We start from the raw sequence: 27,794 nt of genomic DNA on the forward strand, positions 1-27,794 counted from the left end.
GAAACCAAAAATGGATGCCAAACTCCACAAGCAAAGACTGATAGCGGGCCGTGCGAAAAATAGGCCCAGACCAGTCCCATCTCAAACTGACAGATCTGTACCGTGTGCAAAGAGTTGCCCGTCTCTCCTCATTACAGCCAATCTTTATTCTTCTCTGACTGAGCACTTTGGTAACCCCAGTGAAGACCTTTGCCAGATTTCAACGCGGGACTCTCGCCAAGTGACAGGAAGGACTACGGTAGCAATTTAGTGATCACTCTTTTCTGGACCAGGTCTCAGGCTCGGTATTTAACCTATCGCCAGAGTTTCACGTTGGAACGTTTCCGATCCATTTTATACAATAGGTAAGTAATATTTCATTTTCATAACATGGCTATTAGTATTGGTTTGTCTAAACTAAACGCTCTATAACTAGAACACGCCGGTAAGAGATTTGATATAATTATGCTTCATATTTGAATAATTTCGCGCCAACATATTATTGATTACTTTCATGCTTACTTCTGATTTTACACTGTACTGGTCTTGATTTGCCAACCAACGTTGTTCCATCTTAATTACCAGGTTGTGACGCAATTATGTTGGCCTTGACCATGTTGACAACAATATGAAATAGAAACTTTGTCATGCAGCAATTGATTCATTTCTAGGTTACTGATCATTCGCAACTCGTAGTCAACTAAGCTCAGATATGTCGATCGCATATTTGAGATTTTTTTGCATTCAGCCTCCTCTTGGCCGGCGTACTTGATTTCGTTTGGTGATGATAACAAAAGCATAATGCATTTTGTATCGTTACAAGCTTTCGTTCTTCTCATTTATTTTGACTGTATCGCTGACTATCAGTATTAATTTTGTCATGCTATGCTTATATTCAAAATATTATAATCTTACAAAATGCAGGATTTGCGACCTTTTACTTCCACAGTTACTACCATTAGTAGTAAAACTATTATAGTTGTCATTGCTATAATCATTGTATTATCATCATCATTATTATCATTATCATCATCATTATTATTAGTAGTAGTAGTTGTAGTAGTAGAAGTAGTAGTAGTAGAAGTAGTAGTAGTAGTAGCAGAAGTAGTAGTAGTAGTAGTAGTAGAAGTAGTAGTAGTAGATGTATTATTAGTAGTATACGTAGTAGTAGTTGTTGTATTAGCACACTTCTAAAAATTATTGGTAAAAATCAACCGATAATTTCTTAGTTCGAATCTACCAGAATTTGATTGACTATTTTTCATCGGTCGAGCACATATTCAACAACTATACTTTGACCAATTCACTGGAGAGTGCAGTGGTATTAGTAAAATCAGTAGTATAGTAGTATTATCATCATCACCATGGTCATCATCATCTTCATCATCATTATCATCTTCATCATCACCATCGTCATTATGCTATAGAACGTCGTCAGCATTTATTGGTCACCCCTGTTCATCTGGAGAGACATAAACATTATACACACACTCACGAACACGCACATCCACGCCATGATATGAAGTAATATATACAATCTGTACTTGTTTTCATCCCATCCTCTCTCTGTAACAAACACCGGCCATGAAGGTCACATGTTGTCGATATCGTCTTCCTTAACAATCTCTCCACACGATGCACACTATAGTAGATCCCCTTTCTATGCAACCTTGAATCAGAGCTTAGGAATCCATGGTATGTATGCCAAGATAGCCTTTTAGGCTTTGAAGTGACCCTGGGTGAAATAACTTCCGGGTTATCAGCACGGAAGGCCAAAGATGTCGCACGAGACTTTGAAGAAAAATGTTTAGGAGAGAGAAAACGGTAGCAAATTCTTCTGCCATATTCGATTACAAAGCGACCAAGCATTGCATGCGATTTGGGCCAGGTATACGGGATAGGTTAGCACTCGACCGATGAAAAAATACACTATCTTCATTCAAAGTGCAAAGAACCCCAAACACCATGTAGAAACTGTATATTAACCTGTAGTACATACAATTAAATATTTTATGTTTGGACACTCTGAAAATTTCAAATTTATTATTTACTAAAACGCTTGAACACCACATTTTCATATTTTAATTAATTTATATTTTGCATCAGTGACACAGTGTATAATTAAATAATTGCGTTATCATTTCACAAACAAACCACTGCAATTGACTGCAATAACATTTTTCTTGTTATCATGAAAATGACACATGAGAGATACCATCCAATAAAAAAACACATTCCTCTTTTAACTCTGATAAAGTCAGTATGTCGTGACATTGTCACGGGAATACCGGCACATTGGGAAGTTGTATATTACTATATCAATAGAGACTGTTTTTTTTCAAATAATAAAATCATAAATGAAAATCATTTTTGTCTCTGCGTATACCACATTTTAGATATGCTTCATAAATTTTCATAAAATGAATGAACTTTATTTTTCAACCATTTTTAGCATAACTTTCAATTGTCGACCTATCAACCACAATTTTTCACATTTTATCTTTATGGGGAGGTTCTCCATGACGAAAGTTTATTATGAAACGCAGAAAAAAAAATATTGCTGAAAAAATCAAACACTTAGGAATTTATAAAACTTTTTTTCATTTGTGATGCTATACGCGAGCACCTTTTCGATGAATCGTGTATTGAATAAAAACCTAATCTAATGTTATTTCATAACAAATATCGTTCCTTTATTAGACCTATATCAACAGACAAAACATTTCACATCTGCTCCTGAAACAAATAAAAACTAATTATTAACCATTAAAAACTTATTTAATCAGTTTATGCATTTTGTATTACGAATTAGATGTAGCAGCTGCATTTATACGACGTCACAGAACAAAAGCTTAATATAAATTTGTTAACATTTTATGCATGATTTTCCTCGAACCCTCACTCTTTTTTTTGTTCTGGTATTTCCATGAAAAACTTTTTATCAGGATGAGCTTTCCTTGGACAAGAATGACGATACCCTTTTAGTTATATCTTCCCCTCGAAGTAAACTATGTTGTCTCTGCATGCAGCCATCCATCTGTCAATTTCAATGCTGACGATAAGCACATGTTCCTCAACGAATCCCTGGCTGGAGAATCTGTTATCCACTAAGTTGTTTACCCGAATTCATTTGAAAAAGAGAACTTCAAGGTGATCTATAAGAGGATGACATACCCGGGGCCTGTCTTACAAAGAGTTGCGATTGATCGGATCAATCGCAACTCTTTGTAAGACAGGCCAGATGGAAAACCAGCAAAATCAACATAATAATGCACGATTGTACAAAACAATTCTAGATATTTCATTTCATTTATTTCACATTAAAACTATTGGCGATCCTTAAATCATAAATTCCGTAAATTCATTGATTTCTCGATAATTGGTGTGTCCTATGTTTTTTAAAGACATCTTGCGATTTTCCTGTAAAAAAATCACGACACTGATGGATTTCCATAGAGTTCCGATTGATTGGATCAATCGTGACTCTTTGAAATGTGAGTGCTTCATAAAATTGTTTCTAAGTAACAAGCGACTGTACAAGCGACTGGTGATCCCTTCGCAGGTACAAAATCAACGCCAATGCAAACTTATGTGTATCATTTGCCACGAGAAAGGATCACCAATCGTTCGTAAAGTCGCTTGGAACATACTAAAAGCATTGTGAAACCCCCTCATGGGGACAGTAGCATAGAGAGAATTGTAATCAATCGCAACATAAAAAATCAAACGTATCTTGTATTTCAATTAATGGAATCGGCGTACCAGGCACTTGTACTTTTTTATTTATTATTTTTTAGTAACGTCTGAATACGACTCTATCTGCAAAACGGTCCCGTATGCTAAAGATTTGATACAATAACAAGTACACACTTTCAGTAACAAGTTCACTATCAGCCAATCAAACTGTATGATTTCAGTAGCTTCAATCCGTTATTGATTATAGCAAGTTTTATGAAAGGTGGTCCCCAAACTTGAACATGGTAAAAACTTGGTAATGCGAAAAACAGGGCACATGAAAAAGGAATGTACTTTTCCTCAAGGGTGGCTTCAAGGCATTTTAATTTAATTGTAATAAGGTAGATGCACAGTAAAAAAGTTTCAATGACATATCTTTCTTTCTTCAACTCTCACCTCCTTCTCCCAGTCCCTCTCATTTTCTTTATCTCTTTCTCCCCCTCTCTTTACGTTCCACTCGCCCCACATCTACTGTAGATATACATTTGTCTTTTCTTTCACTCTCTTTCTCTCTCTCTTTCCCTTTCTCTAAGTATCTTCCCTCATCTCATCTATCCCCCTCTCTCCCTTTCTCCGTCTGTTTCCGTCTCTTTACGTTCCATCTGGTCTACACCTACTGTAGGTACACATTAATCTACTCTTTCTCTCTTCCCCACTCTCTAACTCTCTAAACTCGTATCATCTACCCCCTTATCCTCCTTTCTCCATCTGTCTTTGTACGTTCTACTTGCTCCACATCTACTGTAGAAATACATTTGTCTTTTTTTCTCTCCCTCTCTTCCCCTCTCTCTAAGTATCTTCCCTTGTCTCATCACTCTCTCTCTCTCCCTTTCCTACTCTTTCCCTTTCTCCGTCTCTCTCTCTTTACGGTCCACTTGCTCCACATCTACTATAGATATACATTTTTATTTTCTCTCTCTTTTCCCCCTTTCTCTGAGTATTTATCCTCGTCTCATCTACTCCCTCTCTCTCTCCCCCCGTTGTGCCGCTCCCCCTCCATCTGTTTTGTTCTCCCTCTCCCTTGACACTTGGTCCACATCTACTGTAGATATAATTTCGTCTACTCTCTCTCCTCTCTTCCACTCTCTTAACCTAACATCCTATCATTTATTTCTCTCTCCCCTTTACCCATCTGTCTCTCTCGGTTTTTTTACGTTCCACTTGGTCCACATATACTGTAGATACACATTATTTTATCCACTCTCTTTCTCTTCCCCTCTTTCTAAGTATCTGATCTCGTCTAATCTATTCCCCTCTCTTTCTCCATCTGTTTCTCCGTTTCACTCTCTCTGTTTACGTTCCACTTGCTCTACATCTACTATAGATTTATCTACTCTATTTCTTCCCCTATCTCTCTAAGAATCGTCCCTTGTCTCGTCTACCCCCTCTAACTCCTTTTCCTATTCTCTCCCTTTCCCATCTGTTTCTCTCTCTCTCTCTCTTTACTTTCCACTTGTTCTACATCTACTGTATATGCACATTTATCAACTCTCATCCCCTCGCTGAAGGTATCTCCCTCGTTCATCTACCCTATCCTAGCTATCTCCCTTGTCACCACCTCCCCCTTTCTCAATTCCTTTCTCTCTCTCTCTCGCTCTTTACGTTCCACTTGGTCCACATCTACCGTAGATACACATTTGTTTACTCTCTCCCTCTCTCTCCCCCTCCCTCTCTCTCCCTGCCCCCTCTCTCACTTTCTCCATCTGTTTTTTTTCTCTCTCTCTGCGTTCCACTCTGTAGGACTAATCTCCCTATCTTCAAGTATTCCTTTACACTCGTGCCCCCCCTCGCATCACCCATTGAGATATTCAAGAGTTGTTCTACGCGGGTACAGGGGGTGCCAAAAGTTCCCCAAGTTTCCCCCTTGTTATTCAGAGATGTGTTCTAAAAGGAAAAATCTAACAATAAAAAATCATCCCCTGGGACTTGTTACTTACAGTAATCTTGAAATACAGCTTATTCGACGTGTCGGAATATTAGAATGTCAATTATGCCATGGGTGACTGAAGGTGACCTAGTGCAGGGGTTTAGGTTGCCTCACTTGATAAAAAAACGGCACTCCTCCGTGCAAGTGAAATATTACGCGGTACAATTTCAACACATGGGACCCAAAATGCTATAGGGTGAATATCCATTTAGATGAAATTCCACCCTTGCTTTTTATTCAAACCTATCCCGAGAAGGTAAAAAAGCGTAGTATTTGATAATAAATTGTATATACTCACAGGCTGTGATGTCATGTTTATTTACATACTACATTTGACATGATTTGTAATAAATGATAAAGATAACCATATCTTGTACTGTTACAGCGCATGTCATAATCATGTATAACATGTATATCGTCTCCTTGCGCTCCCTCATAGTCAAAAGACTCAGATAGTATTTATCCTGCATGACCTTAGACTGGCGGCCTTTATCCTTTTCCTGAAATAAATTTCTGCCGGGTAAGCTCATACCTCCCCTGGGTTGAGTGCGGCACAATGTGGAACATTTTCTAACTGAAGGAAGTTACGTCATGGCTGGGACTTGAAACCACGACCCTCTGTTTCAAGGTCCGAAGACTGATCCTCCCGGCCGCCATGCTCCACATTGCGGCTGATGTACTCCAAAGACCACTCGCTTGGTGTCTCATCCTCCTCCCATCCTGCCTCTCTCTCTATCATAACATTCCATGATCTACATAGAGCTTGACCCACATTCTAATAGGAGGTCAGGGGTGGTGCTCAGTCTGTACACCCGTGGCGCCAAGGTATTTCGGAAGAAGGGGTAGGGGCAAGATCACTGGCGGATCCAGAGGGAGGTGGGAGGGGGGGGGCAGAGCCGGCCAGTGCCCCCTTTTGAGACTGGCACGATTAGAGTTTGTAATGTAAAAAATGTAGTTATAACAGAAGTGTACTCCTTCCCTTTTAAAGTAAAGACCCTTTTTTTACTTAATTTTTGCTTGTCAAATGTTTTCGAGGACCAAATGTCCTTATTTTTGGTTTAACACCTTTTTTTATTTTTTGTTTTGCTGGTCAATTTCTGTGTGTGGAGGAATCTGAAACACGTTAGAGCGCCTGTTTCGAATAAACATAGCATGCAACTTCATTGTCGGCATAATCGAAATTCTAATGGCAAAATGTAGGTCTACTCCCAATCAGAATGTAGTTTGCTACCCTTGCCCCACCCCGGCGCAACGGGGGTCATGGGAGGATGCCCATACCTGGATTCTTATCACTGATCGCCGGTGATTATGTTTGTGTGTCTTCATGCGATACACAATTTCTTGTAGATGGAATTATGTGTCAATATGCGATACACAGTGTTTTGTAGATCAAATTATGAGTTAATATCTGCGATAGACAATGCCTTGTAGATCAAATTGTGTTTTAATATGTGCTACACAATATCTTGTAGATCAAATTATGAGACAAAATACGATACACATTGTCTTGTCTGTGTGTCAGTATGCGATACACAATGTGTTGTAGTGTCAATATGCGATACACAATGTCTTGTAGATCTCTAGCCGATCGCATTGTGTGTCTACATGCGATACACACTATCTTGAAGATTACATTGTGTGTCAACACGTGTTACAAAATGCCTTGGAGACAGCTGTCAGAAGCCTTTCGATTCAGACTTCTAAAGTCAAAGGTGAGACAGTGCTTCAAAGTCAATTTAGCCATAACGATTAGATGGTAGTCAGAGTATCAGGTTTTATCCAGGGCGGGGAAATGGTAACTGGCAGGGTGCAAGATAGATGGCCTAATGTGACGTCATTTTTTCCCTTCATATGATGACATGGGATAGAGTTACACGATACCACCCCCCCCCTTTTTTTTACTTTCTTTATTTATTCTGTCTTCCCTTTTCCTGCCTTTCATTTATTTGAATTCCTAGGGGCGGTCGCCCTCCTGGCTGCCCCCTGTCCACAGTGCCATGCTATCAATGTGCCACTTCGCAATCTCGCAGACGAAGTACATTTGGTGGAGAAACTATGTGACGAAGTAAACTGACCAATGATAGTCATTAAAAAGTGTTTAGACACACACACGCACATACTTTTCAACGTACCCGCACACACATGCACACATGCGAACACACGTATGATGTACGTATAGGCCTGCTTATACATCCTTCTTAACCATCACTCTCTCATGCCCAAAACGTACAACATGTACAATGGTATCCATTAGAAAAATCCTCTGTCTAACCCACATACACAAACAGTGACTAACAAAACCCACACCTCGCTCTCACAAATTTGTTTTGGTTTGTTTTGTATAAGAACGCCCTCTAGCCCCCATACACGTAACCACCGATACATACATCATCGATAACATCACCCACACCATCTCACATTACACACACACACTATTTTTTTAAACAAGTGCACACCTAGTTACCAATAATTCATAAAGCACTTCCATTTATTTGAAAGCAAGATAAAAGAGCTTTGTAGATTAAATGCTTTGCTCACGGGCATAGGTGCTGCGGCCGGGAATCGAACCCCGGACTTTTCATATAGCCAGGCGCCTTAGACCACGCGGCCACGGCACCTTAGACCACGCGGCCACGGCACCTCTACACACACACGCACCCTCTCTCTCACACACACACACGCACAGCCACTTCTAAACCCCCATAGGCATTCACACACATAAGCAACCATATTCCGATAAAAAAACAGGCACATTCTCCCCTCTCTCTCACATACACACACACACACACACATCTCGCAAACACTAGATTACGTTAACTCATAGAAAGAGATATTTCGAATGTTCCTGGAGGCCTACAATGGGTGAATGTACGATATACGAAATTTCCATCTGTTACTGCGTTTAGACATATTCAATGCAATGAATAATAAGAGTATAGAATGTTTGAAACAATAAATCTATACAATATTCTATCCCCTGGCCCCTGTTGCATAAAAAATTCCTTTGAAATTACGTTAAAGGTATTGTTTAACTTTGTGAGCAGCCGATTTAAAAAAATTCTCAAACCAAGATGAAACATGTGTACAAGTGCATGTATTAGAACTAATAAACCCTGAAAACAACCATTATTGAGAATGAAAAGCTAAAACTACAAGGCAAACCCAGATTTTGTAAATAGGTGTCTTATAGACGCCTAAATAGTACACATAAGTGTATGGGGTGAAATAAAAATGGTGTTTCCGGTCACTTTATATTTCAATTTTTGAAGCACTAAATAATTATTTTCGAATGCAATTCTTTCTTGGCTTCATTTTTGTAACATATCACAGACATAGTTGACAAGTGTGACCTTCTAGCTCAGATTTTTTAAAGTCAAACCAATGTTAACCAATCACTTTAAGATAAATCAAGGATTCCATGTAAGTTACAATCACATGGAAAAGTTACCTTAAATGGCAACTTGTTTGGAACGGGCCAATCTGTTTTAGCGATTAATTCATTAACTATTATTATTGTTATCATCATTTAATATCATTATTGTTAGTAGGAGAAGTAGAAGAGGTATTGTTAATATTGCAATCAGTCATCATCAACACTAATACTATTATCATATTTAAAGTCGATATTATCGTTACAGTAATGATGGTAATGTAACAATATACTGACAATCGTTATCATAACGAGTACTATCATAAGATATTAATTGACCTTAATTGTAGGGGACCCTACAGCCCAATTATTGCATTACCTTTTAAAGGAATAGATATCCCCATACCTAGTTATTTGGATGAAAAAAAGAAGAAACCAATGGCTGCCTAGAAAGTTGTTTTTATATTCAGATTGTTTTTTAAGGGATATATAACATGGTATCGAATTAAATGAGAATATATCGTGCCAGCTAAACAAATGAAAAAAAAGTTATGCCTAAATTTATGACAAAGAAAAATTACATGTACTATCCTCAGATAAGTCTGAACGGTTCTATGATATTTGCTCCGACGACAGTTGCTCCGCTTTAAAATCCGCACATAAAAACCTATTGCGACCCTAAACCTAACTCTGTATCTTAGATAAAATAAAACCCCGGAGCAATTGTCGCCGGATCAAATGTCGTGTCACCGACTCTGGACACAATATCATAACACACGTCATAGTGACACATGGCATTGGGTCTCTTTAAGGGGTCAAATACATTAGCCTAAACGTTTCTGAGTAAAGCAACAGTCACACTTACAAAAACTACTCCAAACCGACCGATGGCATGTCATTCAAAATAGACGTGATAGCCGTGATTAGTCTGGAGTCAGTGCGTTTGTTGTGACTGCGACGTCAACTATCGGGCGAAGAGATAAAAGCACAGCTGCGACATTGTTCCAGCTAAGTTCTTCATGAAAGCGTGTTGTGTGAGATGGGCGCATGCTGGCGGAGTACCAGTCATTCTTTGCCCAAATAGAGCGGTTCGAAGGCGCCTGCGGTATGCAAACTGCTCGTCAATTGGGGCGGTATGGCCACACGCCCACTATATCGCTCCAAACCGTGGTTTGAAATCCCGTGGAGATTGTACCATGGAGCTATAGCTCTGTGATTATACCATCCATTAGAAGTGTGCCTACACATCGCAGTGATGGGGTTATTAGCAGGGGATATCAGATCAATGAGCTTATTCTTTAATTTTTTTCTGTATAGCACAAAGTGAGGGCGAAGCCGACATGATTGCATAGAACTTTGAATTATGATGGTAAAGCACAACTTTAAGTGTATTTTCTATGGAATGTATATTTCATCTTAACTCTTTTAATATCCACGACAATAATAATTCGAATAATAATAATGATGATGACGATGACAATAATGATAGATAATGATAATGTGGTAGATAACCCATTGGAATTAATTGTATTTATCCTTTTGATTTTGTTTCATAACAAAATAACTTATTTAGAAAAATAGGAATTCAACAGCAGGATTAAATTAATTTATCATTTGTGAATAAAAAAGTGTGGTCTAGGACTCTAAGATAACAGGTGCTTAATTTGACAATTTTTGATTGGTGTTAATTAAATGATTTAAAAGTTTGGGATATATTACACTAAAAACGCTATATGGTTAAATTTGTGTCACAATGAAATGAAATCGACTTCAACCAGTTTGGCTATTCCTCGGGTAGTCGGATGCCATCCAATTCATTTATAACATAATAATCATCTCCGCCTTGTATTACGGTCATGGTACCGGCGTGTGTACGCCCGCATGCGTTTGCGTGTATTAAGCCCAGTATTATGCACGGCGTCGAAGTGTGTGTGCGACATAGCGGTGTGCGAGTGGAAAAGAGAGAGAGAGGGCGTCGAATCATGGCGCAGAAAAGAGGCGGGGGGGGGGGGAGTAAAAATATACTTGATGAAAGTCATGACAAATGAAGTCAACATGGATTGACTGGCGAGAATTAAGGAAAATGGGGACTACCCTTCACCCTTAACAAAACACACACACAAAAACACACACAAGGCGGCATTATGAATAGTGCTCAGTCATTTGGGTCTGCACTACATACATTTTACTAAAATTATGCATTTTTTGTTGGTAGATGCCGTTGCAAGTCATTAGTTAAAGTTAAATATAGGTCAAGTCTAGATACGTTTATTTTAAAATGAGGCCATTACTGATTACTTGTTTTATTATCTACAGCTAGGCTCTTATTCTCTCTATCTTGTTCTGCTTGTAAGATATTTTGACAAGAACTTGCATCATTTTTTTTAAAGCGCCCCTTAGCTTTTTAGCTTCTAAGAAAATCATAAGCAATCAAAAAACTACTTGTGTCCCCTTATCCTATGGAACTCCGTCCTTAAGGACGAAAATTAGAGTGTCAACTTTAAATCCTTTTGAGGATAATAATGTTTAATGCACTGGGCTTATAGAATTAAGACAAACAACACATTTAAAAAAAATATTTGTTTGTTTGCTTGAAATTTATTTCTGCGTTCCACATGTTCAACATAATACAACATAATCAATAATTACATAGATTTTACATATATATATACATTTTAGACACACGTATAATTTACAATCTCTTTCTGAATATAAAAAAGTATATGAAAAATTATTATTTAACTAAATTTCAGAACGCAGGAGACCGTCGTCATGAGCGACCTGCTTGATGTTGACGACGGCCTCAAGGCCGTTATCATAGCTCGAAGCATTTAGTATTAGTAACACTGTTATCAACATTTACTTGAATATTACCGTCAATATTATCATGGTGATGCTAAACTTCCCTTTCGTGTTTCTCTTTTGTATCATCTACAGTCAGCCAAGATGCCTTTAGGTGGAGGAAGAAAATGCTCCCGATGCGGAAAGACAGTGTACGCCGCAGAAGAGATCAAAACCAATTCATTCTCCTACCATAAACTGTGCCATAGATGCTGTAAGTCAATTTCAAACTCAATCTGACACTGTAAAACCGTGGGTGTTAAAGTGACACCAAATGGTGTTCATGGAGGACTACACGACCCTGTTCAAAGTGCTACAATCTCATACTGAACATAACTCAAAATGGTGTAAAAGTAACAAGCAAATGTATTGTAATGACACTAATATAACTGACACCAACCGTTTTACACCAGATAAAACGACTGGTGTAGTCCTCCATGAACACTAATCAACAGCATATTCTTTATGTACCAGGTTTTGAGGATGATCGGCCCATTGTATTGTTGTCAGTCAAAATAAACCAATCCCGAATTTGTTTGATCATTCCTTATAATATGTCACATATGCCTAAGTCGTTATTTTTCATAAATAGGCCTGTTTTCTCCAAATGACTTTGATCCACCTTTTGCTCCGCAATCCGACCTTAACTACACCAGCACCAAATTTACATGATGCACCCAACATGAGTGTTAAGTGGGAACCTGGCAGGAACTCGTTCCTTGAAACGCTGAGCGCGTAACAGTAGCTCTGCTAAAAATAGATTGTGTTGCAATAATTGTAAAACGCTTCTAGACTTCTCATATAGAGAATTCAAGCGCAACACAGTAGTGCCAAGTTTATTCGTTATGAAAGGTCAAGCCCACCTTAGAAAAATGTTGATTTGAATAGATAAAGAAAAATCAAACTAGCATAACGCTGAAAATTTTAACAAAATCTGATGTAAAATAAGAAAGTTATGACCTTTAAATTCTCTTATTTTTTTTACAAAACAGTAATATGCATAACTCAGTTACGTGCAAATGAGACGTCGATGCTGTCCCTCACTCACTATTTCTTTTGAACATTTCATTTTTTTTACAGATTTGACAATAAGAAGTAACTTGACTGAACTATATAGTATTAAACAATGTTAATTCCACATGTTCATGGAGGAATTAATAGTTGTCTCACTTGACAAAGAGGAGAAAATTAGGATTCTTCATATTTCATATTAATAAAATACAAAAAATAGTGAGTCTCATCATTTGCACACAGACCACGATGTGCATAAAATGTGAATTTTAAGCGAAACTTTAAAATATCATAACGTTCTTGTTTTACATCCGATTTTGATGAATCTTTCAGTGTAATGGCTGTTGGATTTTCCTATTTTTATTCATATCAAAGGTAAACATTTGTTGCAGCAATCAATTATTTCAAGAGAAATTCTTTTAAATCAAGGTTAATTGTCAAAATATACTACATCTGGATCTGGTACATCAATGTAAACTTATCTTGGCAAAATCATGAAATCTCAGACCAAAATCCATACTTCCGATGATCACTAACACAAACAAGCGTATGTGGGACAGTCATTGCTTCGAAAAATATCCGACATTTGATGGAATTCTGTGATGATTTCACTTCTGTCTCAGCAATTACGCATTTTCTTCCAGAGCTATTAGGCACATATTATTATTTTCTTGTTTAAAAACTTTGGTAGTAATTTCATTTGATTCTGTTCGAACTCATTTTGAGATCGTTACCACATCTAGTATATATCTTTAAAGGGGAATCCAACCCAAATAAAAAACTTGCTTTTATAAGGAAGGAAAAATCAGACAAGTCGATAGGTGAAAGTTTGAACAATTTTGGACAAACAACAAGAAAGTTATGAATTTTTAAAAATTGTAAATATTGGTAATCACTATACCCATGAAGACTTCAAATTGGCCGCATATGGGATGTCATAGTGATGTAAGGCATGACTACTCTTCCATGTACTCCAATACATATTATGGCTTAAATGTAATTTTTCCTAAAAGTTTTATTTCAAATTATATTTTTCTTTCATGAGGACATAAAACAATATACTACCTGGGTTATGTTTAGATTACTGCCCCAGGGGAATGAGTACTTAGGAGAAAACAACAAATCCCTGATAATAAAGTACATGGCCTATGGGAAAGTTGTCCTTGCCCCTTCTCATAATTAACTTACCCAGTTGCCAATTTGAAATCTACATAGTATTAGTGATCTCAGTTTTAAAGAAGCTATAACTTTCTTATTTCTTGTCCGATTTCTTTCAAACTTTCACCATACTGTTTAATTCATTTTTCCCTTCCAAACACAACATTTTATGGCCAAGGCTGGATTCCCCTTTAACTTTTGTTGAGGTGGACTTGTCCTTTAATGATAATTGTTTATATTTCAGTCCTGTGTGACACCGGTTTGGACTCCAAGACAGTGTCTCCCCACGAAGATGAGCTCTACTGTAAGAAATGCCACGCCCGTAAGTTCGGCATCAAGGGTATCGGGTTTGGAATTGGAGGTGGAGCGCTTGGCATGGACGAAGGCGAACAACTCGGAAACGTTCCAGACCCAAGTCTACGGTAGGCCATTAGAAAGAATTTTTAAGGATAGAAATATAGCACAAATGGGGTAGACCGATAATTTCTGTCAGGGATATGCTCCACTGAGATTTCGTCTGGCCCCGCGGTAGAGGAAAAAAAAAGTCATAAAATGTTTGAAATCTCTTCCGAAACAGCGGATATATCAGTCTAACCTCCCCATGCCCTATAGCCTCAATGAGCAATGTAGCCTACAGACTTGGGACCGTAACACAAAGGTTGGCGATTAATTGCTAAATGGCGTATCCTATCGAGGTAGTCGTTGCATGTGAAGTTTCCTCAGTAGACCGACTAGGATCCAATCAAAAACGTTCTTTCAAATTAGCGATCATGACGATCAATCGCCAAACTTTGTGTTATACGGGGACCCCGATGGCTGCAAACATGAAGACTGATCAATTGGCAAAGTTCTGGCCAAATAATACGACATTAACCTGAAAATGATGGGCGCAAAAGGGGAGGTAACATTTTAAAGTGAGTGACGTGGCCTTAAAGGTATTATTTAACTTTGTGAGCAGCCGATTTAAAAAATTCTCAAACCAAGATGAAACATGTGTACAAGTGCATGTATTAGAACTAAGAAACACTGAAAACAACCATTATTGAGAATGAAAAGCTAAAACTAAGGGGCAAACCCCGATTTTGTAAAAAGGCGTCTGAAAGACACCTAAATAGTACATATAAGTGTAAGGGATGAAATTAAGGTGGTGTTTCCGGTCACTTTATATTTCAATTTTTGAAGCACTACATTTTCGAACGCAATTTTTTCTGGGCTTCATTTTTGGAACATATCACAGACACAGGTGACAAGTGTGACCTTCTAGCTCAGATTTTTTTTAAGTCAAACCAATGTTAACCAATCACTTTAAGCATGTCAAGTGCATGTAGTAGATTCATCTCTCGTCTCAATCAGGGGAGTGTTTCATCAACATTTCATCCGACAAGTTGTCAGATCTGACATCTTTCTCTGATGTTGATTGGCTGAGAGGTACTGTTACTATGGTAACTGTCGGATAAAATGGGACTTGTCGGATAAAACGTCCAACAAGTCCTTTCATGAAACGCCCCCCAGATGTTCATAGCTAGGTGCGAATCCTATTCCTGGGGCAAATAACAATATTTTTATAGTTGGACCATAGAGCGATTGTTGGGCAAAAGATATAGGGTTGACGTGCCATCCTGTATTCCTGTATAAATATCCTAATAATTTAAATGAATGTTTTCTTATTCATAACAGGGGAGCTCCAGCAATCGCAGCAGCGTACGCCCATTCCGATCTGACGGGAGTCTCAGGGGCCGGCGGTGACCGCTGCCCGAGATGCGGCGGATCTGTCTACGCCGCAGAAAAGAAAATTGGAGCAAACAATGTAAGTATGTGGTGCTTTATGGAATTAGACTGATTCAATTTCCTATTGATAGATCGACCTATGTGCCTATATACCGGTGTGTTGGCTCAGTTGGTAGAGCGTCCGTCTCACGACCGTGAGGTCGGGGGTTCAATCCCGGCCGCGTCAGACCAAAAGACGTTAAAAGATGAGAGTTGCTGCTACCCTGTTTGGCGTTCAACGATTAAAGGGATAGAGCCTCGTCGATCTGGCGCTGCACAGCGGCTGCCGGGCCCACGATCAATTTTCGGAGTATTTAATTTCATGTCTATTTCGAACAATAAATTATGGATGTCAATGTTCATTCTTGAGAATCTGCACCAAATGTTTGGACGCATTATTTTATGGTCTTTTAACTAAATTTTGATTACATTGTTACGTCTCGCAGAGCTGGCCGGGTAAACGTTAAGACCGGACACATATTTTTTAATTTTATTCTTATTTTTTTAAAAACAATTGCACACCTAGTTCCCAATAATGCATATAGCATTTCCATATATATCTCTGACCGATAAAGGGAAATAATCCACAAATTTTAAGGAAGATGAGAAAGAAGATGTAGGAGTATTCAATTTATACCGCTTTACTGTAAGGTCCCTTTTCAGGCAGATCAAAACTTTATTTTCGTCATCACCGTGACCATTATTTTTATTCATCTCCTCCGCCTCATTGTAATCATCATCATCATTGACCATCATCATCATCATCATCATCACTATCACCATCATCGTTATCATAATCACTTTCATCATCATCATCATCACCATCATCTTAATCACCATCATCACCATCATCATCATCACGACATCATCACAATCATCATCGTCATCATCATCACCATCACCACTACCACCACCACCAGACACCACCATCATCATCATCATCATCTTTACCACTATCATTAACATTCTTTGTTGTCCTTTCCCCCTTCTAGACTTGGCACTCTAAGTGTTTCACGTGCTTCATGTGTAATAAGCGGCTGGATTCCACCACCTTGGCCGATAAGGACGGCGAAATCTTCTGTAAAGGTAAACAAGCATGATAAATGACTAACGATCGTCTTGACACCTTACTTCCCACTATCGTGACTCGCGCCACGATTGAAACCGTACTCTAAATCGTGGAGTAAACGTAGTGATCTCGATCTGCTACGAAAGGGTAATCGTAACGGGTCGTACAACAGCCAGAGCGAAATATAAGATGGATAAAGCCAATCGCACACTGAACGATCCGATAATATTTTTTTCTTTCACACATCGGATTTTGCATGAAGCCCAATGCTAAATCATTAGCCCCCCCCCCCCATTATCTCGGTCGTCGACCGCGCGATCGCGACAAAAAATGGTCACACGCTCATGGCATAATCTACAAATCTGAAAGATCAAATTCTTAGAAAAACATCTCATTACTAATTGGTTTTGATGATTTATGCGTAAAAGATATTATAATTAACTGAAAAGAAAATAAGGCCCTCGATTTTTTTTATTTACAGACTATTTGAAGGGTTTTGATCAAATTATTAAAAAAAAAGCAATATCAATTTTTTCCTCTGTATTTTATCGCTAAAAAATCATTTGTATTTCTTTGTTTTTCGCCGTTTTATTTTTCAGGGTTGTTTTTAGATGGAAATCGTCGGCGACTGACCATTCATTTCCACAAGACTTGAAAGGAAAGAAAAAGCAGTGATGGCGCGGCGCGGCGCCAGTTTTTCGCGTTGCAGATGCAAGACATGTGGTCCAAAGTTCCAAATCGCCTTCAATGCGCAACTTATGATGACGTCATTACAATTTGGAATAGAATTTTCTTTTATTTCGACAGGGAGGCTCGAAATAGACTGAAATTTCGATGTCATTATTCATACCACTATACGGCACTCTACTCGTTAAGATTCTTAATAATAATAATAATAATAGGCATTTATATAGCGCCATCTATCTAGAAATATTCTATTCCGAGGCGCGTTGTTATTATTATTATTACCCCGGCTTTAGCTCGAGCTGCCTCTCAGCGCTCATGCATTCAAGGAATTAATCCTTAATCCTTCTTTAGACTGGATTGCTCGTGTTTTAAATGCTATAAACATTTCTTTGAAAATCGGAATGCGGATTAGTACCAGCATCGTCCCTTCACGGGACTTGCCCGGTAGAAACACCTCGCTGACCGGTGCCTCCGTGAGATTGCACGATCTGTGACGTCACTGACGGAATAGCGTACTATCCCATCATTGACGTCACGGAATAGCAAATTTTCTTTAGTGGACGTTTTGCTTCAACAGCATAGCTAGAATATACTTGGTCACGTGATGATGTTTGAACCAATCACTTTTGATACAAGATCAAATTAATGTTGGATATAATTTTGATTTCTATCTCACATTCTTACGTAAATCAACCACCATTACCTTTTGAAAATTAGTACGGAAAAAGAAAAGATAAACAATCTTAAAGCCACTTTGGAATAAGATCCTATTATTAAGTATTTATTCCGTTTGCATAATTATATACCTGTATATAGGCCCAACAATTATTTTGTACATAATATTGTATGTTATGTTCATTTATGTTAATCTTGGTCGTTTTGTTCTGTGTAAAATTTCAAATGAGAATGATTTAAAATCTTGCAACCTTGAAATTTATTTCACTAGTCTAATTGCATATTTTTTTTCAAGAATGAATAAAATTTACACTTTTGAGCTTGATTTAATAGCTATGCGCTATTTTAATTTTAAGATTAAATTTTATAGTGTATAACATATCTTTTTTCGCATTTCGCACTTTAGTTTTATCTACCTTTTTTTCTTTTTGTTATTAATAGGCCTTGTTCGTGCAAGGATTTTCAATGTTCTGAGGCTTGAAATTTGCTCACATGTATTAATGGCAATGTACTTTTCGCAATTTTGAAAGAGAATTAAATAAAAACCTGTTTTGCATGTCTATTATTTCTTATTATTTTGCTCGTTCTGCAATTTTTGCTGATGCTATTTTACTGACACCTTCGGATATGTTAATTTTAATTTCTTTCTTTCATTCCCTCTCTAGCTTCTGCGTTAAAAATATTCATCGTACATTTGAAATCGCACATATTGCTTGTCTTACTTCTTTGAGACAACAATTACAAAATTATCTTTGTGCTAACTTAAATGTGAAGCCCAACCGCATACTTTCTCTGCTGTTGAAATAGAAGAGGAATTTGAATGTGTTAACATTTCAGTAAATAATATGGTCAATATAAATAGAAAACCATGATGGAAAAAATAAAATATTAATCACTAGCTATGAGTTTACTTGAAATTGATCCCCCCAAATACGGCATAGATTTGTCATTTTGTGTTAAGACACCTAGTACTTAATATTGAATAAATAAATACACTATTAAAAACATTGTTTTTATTCGGAATGTTAAAAGCATTTTGGAAAATTTGATATTGCAGATATAATTTCTGGCTTTCACCACAAGATCGCATATTCAATATGAAAAATACTTTTGCTCATTAGATTTGGTAATCATCTTAATGACGAATGTCACTGATATGTATGAAAATAGATCACAAATTTAGATATTTAACGTGTTTCGTGTTATAGGCTTTAGACCCTTGACAAGAATTCGTGTATGCTTGCTATAATCCAATGTCAGTAGAATATCTAATCGATCATTATACAAAAATTATAACTGTTAGAAGTGGAAAGTTGGATGACAAAATATACGAGTAAACAAATAGTATTAGGCCGCAATCTTGTGAATATTCATAAACTCGCGACCTTGAATACCGACGCCACGCAAAATGTGTAGTTGACTTCGATTCAAAGCATGAAAATGTTACTCGAACATAATTTAAACCTAATACGGGTTGATGATATTTTAACGAATTCAGGAAAACCGTGCAAGTTTAGATTCCAATATCCGATCATTGAAATACATTCATATTGTCGAGATGCTCCTAGTTATTAGCGATGATATGAGGGGGTGGGGGCTCCATTTTGTTTTGAAAGTTGTATATCAGCCTATATTTATGGTAACTCCCGTAGGATCTCGGCAGGACAGTTTTTTATGCTGATAAACGCCAAGCTGGTATATAACCAATTACGTAGTAAACATTTTACCTCTAGGTTATTATCAGTCATAGTGGCTGACTTTATAGACGGCAGATATTCCTATGGACATTTTTTTATCAAAGTGGAGAAAATGGCAGAGTGGGGATTCGAACTCACAACCTTGTGATTATGAGTCCATTGCTCTAACCACACCACACGACACTGGAGATGATTATGAGAGGATAATCTAGCCCTCTTCTCAAAGATTGACCCAAATTTCAGAAATTGTCGCCTTTGACCCTAGCCCACAGAGAATGGGGAAATGTGCGGTGGGCTTCACAGCCTCCTTGCATATTGTTTTATTCTAGATAAATCCCATGACTATAATGATCGTCTTCTCTCTCTTTTAATTGTGTCGTTGCATTGATTGAAATGGCAATATTATTGCTCTAACCCATTGTGCTTGCAGGATGCTATGGAAGGGGCTTCGGGCCCAAAGGAGTCGGCTTTGGCATGGGTGCCGGTTCGCTTGCTATGGACTAAATGAAAATTGGTATTACAATGAAACGCTTGTCCTGGTGGCCCCGCCCCTTAATCATTATCATTAGAGAGTTTTCGCAAATGCAACGGGGACAGATTCAGGAAAACGTGAAATTTATTGGAAATGTCCGTCCAATGACAAAGAACAGCTGGGAGGCCTTTGACGAAAGTCGTTGAACCGGAACAGCAGTTTCGTCCTAAGCTTTGGAGCAGAAAAACTTGCTACTACGTCGCTTTTCCAGAGTCCAGGACCAAATTACTATTTTGGTCAACCAATTTTTGACCAAGACTTTTTGGTTGTTCTTTGCTATAGAGGACATTTGACAATACAATTTCAATGTTCTTGAAAGCGTTCCGCGTCGCCGTGCGAAAAGTCCCTACTTACTGAAAGTGTACCATTTGCCGAAGATTACACTGTAAAGATATCGGTGTCAAGCTCAACACCAGAACATTACCCATATGCTAAGCTATACCAGTTTTATTTGGTTTAACATTGAATGATGTTGTATATTTGGCGTGAGCCTAAAACCAAACTGATTCTGGTCCTTTTTTGTTTGGTGTGGTCATACATCGGGCAGGAGTTAAATCAACAACGGTCATTTATTTTTGCAGTGTAGAGTGTCTGATATAAACATACCAACTTCCAAATAGAAACAACACCAAAGTGAATTTGATCCGTGTATCGTGATTTTTTTTTCATCAAGCAAGAGACGTGTTATTCATTTCGTTGATATTAATTTTATGCTCAAACCAACGAACTTAGAGGGCGTGTGAAAAGTGTTGACGCCCTCTACGTTCGTTGATTGAAACAGCAATGCAGATACGAAACATATACACAGCAAAAAATTGTAGTGTTGACCGCTGTACATAGAAGACACGAGTCATTTTACTTCAGTGAAAATTCACAGTATTATTTCAACACACATGGGTGTTGTCTCTAGGGTGTAATTTTAACACCTTATGATGTAATTCTTTATGGACAGTTTTTAACACCCAGTTTTACATCAGTACAGTGTATCTTTTCTGAGGTTTTCGCGAATGGTACACTAAAGTGATAACGTGGCTATTGTGTTTTTTTGTAGAATAGATATCATATGGAATTCATAAGATGTATTATTGCCATTATATCATTTAGCTTAGCTGTCTTTCAACGTCATAATGGTCAGTAGATTAGAATGTCCACTGTAAAACTTATAGGGATGGTCTGGGCTGAAAATATTTATATCTTAATAAATAAAGTAAAATTCACAAAGCAAAATGCTGAAAATTTTGCCCAAATCGGATCACAAATAATGAAGGTATTGAATTTTAAAGTTTATTAATCTGTGGGCTGATGATGTCATATCCCCATATCCCCATTTTCATTTTTCTTATGTTATTACATGAAATAATAATTGTTTCATTTTTTTCAAACATTTTTGCAAACATTGGTAAATGATGTGTCTCTGTTATGATGAAATAAGTTGCGGCAATAAATAGCTAATGCACTCTTAGTTCTTTTGAATAAATCCAATTTCAAATAATGAAATGCAAAAGAACAAGTGCGGATATGATATGATATCAGCCCACTTCATGAATATTCATGACGAAATGCCAAGAACTGTGTCATCAGAATAATGCAAATCTTTAAAGCCTGTGTATAGCTTTGGTAAAGGGTCAATAATGTGATTGATAATCGAATATCATCTAATATGACAGTCTTACTGAAGCGTAGAGACCGTTAGATATTTTTCCAACTGCACTTCTCTGAGAAAATTTCAAGTATTCAAATCTTGGATATATAGCGCCCTCTCTCGGCGATGCTTGTTTTAAATTAAAAAAATGGGCATCTTATAAATTTAGTGATTAGATATTCAAAAGTTACAGACAAAGAACATATCTTGAAAGTTTCAGCCCATTCCATGATTTGGAATAGGATTTAATTGAAAGACAAAAACACACAGATATTTAATTTGATCGGGTGACCCGATCAAGTTAAATTTCCATGTAAAATCGCAAAATTTATCCTGTAAAACACATTTTCATTTCATATCCTCCACATCATAACTGTTATAGGGCATATCCATTCATATTAGCTAGCAATGAATTGGAATAGTGATAGGTGCATTTTGGCGGATTCACCAAAACTATACACAAGCTTTAAAATTAGAAAATCTGTGAATTTTACTATATTTATAGAGAAATAAAAATCTCAAGCCTGGACCATCCCTTTAATATAGATTTCTCGCTCCGCAACACAACGGATCCAAGAACACAACAAATGAATTGAAACTACCGTCAAATGACAATGAACAGCTGGGAGGTCTTTGTAGAAAATTGGTGATCGGGAAGAGCACTTTCATTCTAAGTTCGGAGCTGACCAAAAGTTGTATCTTTGTCGTTTCTTCGGAGTGAACTATGAAACTGCTGATTAGATTCACAAATATTCGACAAAGACCTTTTAATTGCTCTTTGTCATGGAGGGCGTTTGACAATACATTTTATTCGTTCAAGAATCCTCCGTACGTCGTGGAGCGAGTGAAATCTCCCTAATATTACCACTCAGGAATTGCTCTATCCAGTACGTCAAAGAAAAAACACGAAACCAAAATTATCGATTTTTCTTGTATCATAACCTGATCTCAATGATAACAAATGACACCTTTTAAACTGCGCAAGTCTCTTACCTCTTTGAAATAGAAAGTAAGTGGACGAAATGATGAAGGAATAAATAATCATGTAACTGGAAAGAATGATTGACCGAATTTCACGAATGCAAAATTAAATAAAACTACTAGCATTATGAACATCTCAGAATGATATACGTAAAGCTTAATACAAAAACTACTTTCTACAGTGTCAATTCCGTTTTCGAAGTAATCAGTGCAACCACAATTGCACATGTTTTTTTTTAATACAGTGAGAATCAACACCACTTATGTAATTTAGATTTATTTTAAAGTGGAACATTGTGAAAGAGATAATGAAAGAGCCGAACAAGGAACTCTACATGCTAAGCAGAATGAAATCATATTATCTTCCTGAAGGTGATATGCCAAATCGATATTGCCTATACAGTGCGTCCCAGAAAAAAAGAAACCGGAATTCCTACATTTTTTTCTTCAAAGGCATATTGACTATGATATTCCATTTGCATCATTATCTAATTCAATTATTTTTCTACATGTTGATACCTAACATTTAACTAACACTTCACGCATTAATGAGTAAGAAGAGTTTGAAATTTTAATGCCAAGTCAGGTTGCGCAGAAAAAGTTAAACAAGATTATTATTGGTTCGTGGTTCGTCAACAGTGCTTATTCGACGATTGGCTCATGAGCATTATCTTTGGTATTATTTGTTAAGTTTCTCGCACTTGTCCCTTAAAATGAGAGTGCATTCGGATTAACACGTGATTTTCTGCGCAAATTGTTTCTGTTAGGCCTCAATATTTATTGTTTGTAATATGCCATGCGTCAAAGATTTGCTTAGCTGTTGGTCTTAAATTGAAGATGATATTCCACTCTTGCCATACGTATCAATTCAATGGTGTTTAATAATTTATTTTATTTATCTCTGGAAAAGGATTTCCTTTTTGTGGGACGCACTGTATATATAAGAAAGCTCCCGTGTCTCCTATTAAACCTGCAAACAATATAGAGCACCATTAATCTATCGAAAATGATAATGCCGAAAACAATTGAGATAGATGACTTACGCTTTCACCACAGTTTATTATCCTTGACGAAACTGAAAATTATCTGCAATTTTCTTGCTTTTCGATTCACCATTCATGCACGTGATACCAGTTGAATAAATTAAGGTATCTTCAAGTATCAAATTAAATATGATTTATTAGATATTTATGAAGGGAGGTTGTAATCTGGCAAACTATCGAGAGAAGAAAGGAAGATTAAGTAATAAATACAATGTATCCGGTAACATTCGATTATCAGGTTATTGCATTATTGTCATGTTGGGTAATTAAACTACGTCCTTATTATGGAAAGCCAAATCAAAATGCTTTGTGAAAAAAAACGTGTGAAAAATACGAAGAAGAAGAAGAGGAAGAAGAAGAAAAAGAAAAAGAAGAAGAAAGGGGGTAGCATTAATGGCAACTATATGCCACTGCCGATGTAATGTATGTAGAGTAGTGTAGTATATATCGCTTAAAATTATAAGTGGTATAAAATCATTGCATAATTAATGTCAACTTTACAACACCAACATTCAGATATGATGTGGGAAGTGAATTCCGTAGATCATGTACATGCATGTAAATTTCTGTTTTCATGTGTGTTTGTTCACTACATACACTGTGTCTTTATTTCGTATTCTCATGCCACTTACCATGATTGATTAATTCCTTGGTTGTATTGCATGTGTGAAATGATGTGCATGTTTTATTTGATAACGATAATATTGAAATATCAGTATTTGTTTGCTTATCTATATCTTTGATGTTTATTCCTTATCAATAACATAGCATGTGGAGCTAAGTAAACCCACTTTAAAACACAATATACATCCCTTAATTTTTTTTTTATTAATATAATTATAATCAGATGATGATATAAAGACGCTTTTTGACGTGCAATACATGACACCTAATAATTCATTTAAAGATTATATTTTCTCTTGTTGCTCCCTGAATACCCTGTTAAAGTCTATCAAAGCTGGAAAGAACACGTGTACCACACTGTGAATTCACATTGAGTTTGAGTTTGATTTATTTATTCACGGATAAAATATAAAAGCCTGCAATTCAGCCAAAAAGACTGCTTTTCAGCAAGGCCGTGATTTAGAATGAAATACAAGTTTAAAAACAATAAACATATTAACATATAATTGTAGAAAACAAACAACATAAATTGAGGGAGGGGATCACAACACAAAAATAAAGGAAAAGAAAAGAGAAAGATGAATCATTTGACAAAACAACTAAAGCATTTGAGAAAAGGCATTTAAATTGGCAATTGCTCTGATTTCTTGAGGCAATGAGTTGAAGTAATTTGAGGCACAATACAATGGGCTCCGTTTCAAAAAAATTGTACGAGGTTTTGGAAACTGGATAAATCTTTCTCTATTTCTTAATCGATACATAGTATCCCTTAGTGTTATACGAAAATGTAAAGAGTCAGGTAATAACTGATTTATTGCTTTGAAATGTGAACACATTGAGCCCACATTGCGGTCACAGTCTACACAATTTTCACAGTGTATTCACATTCTGTTCACATTGTGTTCATAATATGTTCGTGTTCACATTGTGTTCACAGTATGTTCGTGTTCACATTGTGTTCTCAGTATGTTCGTGTTCACATTGTGTTCTCAGTATGTTCGTGTTCACATTGTGTTCATAGTATGTTCGTGTTCACATTGTGTTCATAGTATGTTCGTGTTCACATTGTGTTCTCAGTGTGTTCGTGTTCACATTGTGTTCTCAGTATGTTCGTGTTCACATTCTGAAGGGTGTTCTCAGTATGTTCGTGTTCACATTTTGTTCTCAGTATGTTCGTGTTCACATTGTGTTCTCAGTGTGTTCGTGTTCACATTGTGTTCTCAGTATGTTCGTGTTCACATTGTGTTCTCAGTATGTTCGTGTTCACATTGTGTTCTCAGTATGTTCGTGTTCACATTGTGTTCTCAGTATGTTCGTGTTCACATTGTGTTCTCAGTGTGTTCGTGTTCACATTTTGTTCTCAGTATGTTCGTGTTCACATTTTGTTCTCAGTGTGTTCGTATCCCCCTCTCTTCACATTGTGTTCACAGTATGCTCTTGTTCACATTGTGTTCACGTTGTGTTCACATCGTCTTCTCAGTATGTTTACAGTCTTTTAAAATTGTATTCATATTGTGTTTACGGTGTATTTCATAGTCTTTTCACATTGTATATTCAAATTGTGTTCAGATTTCGTTCCCATTTTATTCACGGTGTGCTCATAGTGTGTTCACATTATGCCCGCATTATATCGTGTACGCAGTGTTATTCACAGTGGCCCGTATTCTGAAGTCAGGTTTAACTTAGACCACGGTCTAACTCTGTGCTAAAATTATGGGGAGCCAAAATTTCAAAAATTATGTTTATATTGTATCTTTCTTATGTATACTATTTAATTTCCTTTTGCTTTCATAATGAAGGAAAATACTTCAAAATACTTCATTTACCATTCCCAGACAATTTGAGTGTCATATGAGTTAATAAATTCGATGTGCACTCTTATGGATGAGTACATATTGCGTTTTCACAGGAATTAATCTCATTCTGTACACATTGTGTTCACGTTGTTTTCATGATGAGTTTACATTGTGTGTACAGTGTGTTCACATTTAGTTCACAATATGTTCACGTTGTGTTCACACTGTGTTCGCATTGCGTTCTTAGTGTATTGAGTCCTTTCACGGTGTAGGCCCTATTCACAATCTTTTTATCACATTGTGTTTTCACAATGTGTTCACATTCTATTCCCATTCTGTTCATAGTGTGTTCACATTGTGACCGCAATGCATTTACATTGTGTACACAGTGTAGTCACAGTATATTAACATTGCTTTCACTGTGTACTCATAGTGTGTTCACATTGTGTTCACAGTGTGTACAAAGTGTGTTTCTAATGTGTTCCTATAGTGTTCAGTCACGGGTTCACAGTCTTTTCCAATCGTGTTCACATTACATATTCTCATTGTTTAGGATGTGTTCACATTATGTTCACAATGTTTTCACAGTGTATGCACAGTGTGTTGACATTTCTTCTCGGTTTAGTAGACGATTCTCTATCTCTCTCTCTCTGTAAGCACTCATATATTTTTACAACTTGCAATCCACAGGCTGCTACGGGAAAGGATTCGGACCCAAAGGAGTCGGATTCGGTGGCGGCGCTGGTGCTCTGGCCACGGAATAAAGCGTCCTTTCTTGGCGGAAGTTTACTCATCCCGGACAACCTTTTTACTTAAAAATCAGTGTTATTTTATCTCCAATGCAAATAAGATCATTCATTACCTCATTTTCCAATAATCGGCACGATCTCTCCGTCGGATCCACCCAGACATTTTCATACGTGCCGCTTTTTATTGATATCTAAAACTTATTTAAAATAGCCATTTCGAAGTCTACTAACCCTCTGAAATCATTTATGGAAATTGAAATATCAAGTGCTTTTACTGCTTTACTCATCATTGTAAGTTGGTGATATAGCCATCGAAGTATTCCGAGGTTTAATTAACACGTTGAACAGTTTAAATTTGCAAATCATGTTATTCAAAATATTTTCCTCACAAACTAACGCTGATAAAAAAAGTTATCGTTACACATGGATTATTTTTGTCATAATGTTGATATGATAGGGATGTATATGGTATTTTTAAGGAATATTTGATATTTTATTTTCAGTATTAACA

The 27,794-nt window shown here is 37.0% G+C and overlaps 1 protein-coding gene across 2 annotated transcripts; it reads left to right on the forward strand.

Moving 5' to 3' along the window:
- Positions 1 to 100: 100 nt before the first annotated feature.
- Positions 101 to 27,794, forward strand: LOC121421536 (cysteine and glycine-rich protein 1-like). Of its 2 annotated transcripts, XM_041616278.1 has the most exons (7): positions 101 to 344; positions 11,949 to 12,066; positions 14,266 to 14,443; positions 15,699 to 15,828; positions 16,781 to 16,874; positions 20,347 to 20,430; positions 27,225 to 27,338. In XM_041616278.1, exons 2-6 carry the CDS (start codon positions 11,958 to 11,960, stop codon positions 20,418 to 20,420), a joined length of 585 nt encoding a protein of 194 aa, XP_041472212.1. In that variant the 5' UTR covers positions 101 to 344; positions 11,949 to 11,957; the 3' UTR covers positions 20,421 to 20,430; positions 27,225 to 27,338. The 2 variants fall into 2 exon arrangements, with proteins under 2 accessions (XP_041472212.1, XP_041472213.1); XM_041616279.1 differs by lacking the exon at positions 20,347 to 20,430 and having other exon boundaries at positions 108 to 344; positions 27,225 to 27,794.

This window comes from Lytechinus variegatus, chromosome 9 (genome assembly GCF_018143015.1).
Source record: "Lytechinus variegatus isolate NC3 chromosome 9, Lvar_3.0, whole genome shotgun sequence".
Classification (NCBI taxonomy): domain Eukaryota; kingdom Metazoa; phylum Echinodermata; class Echinoidea; order Temnopleuroida; family Toxopneustidae; genus Lytechinus; species Lytechinus variegatus.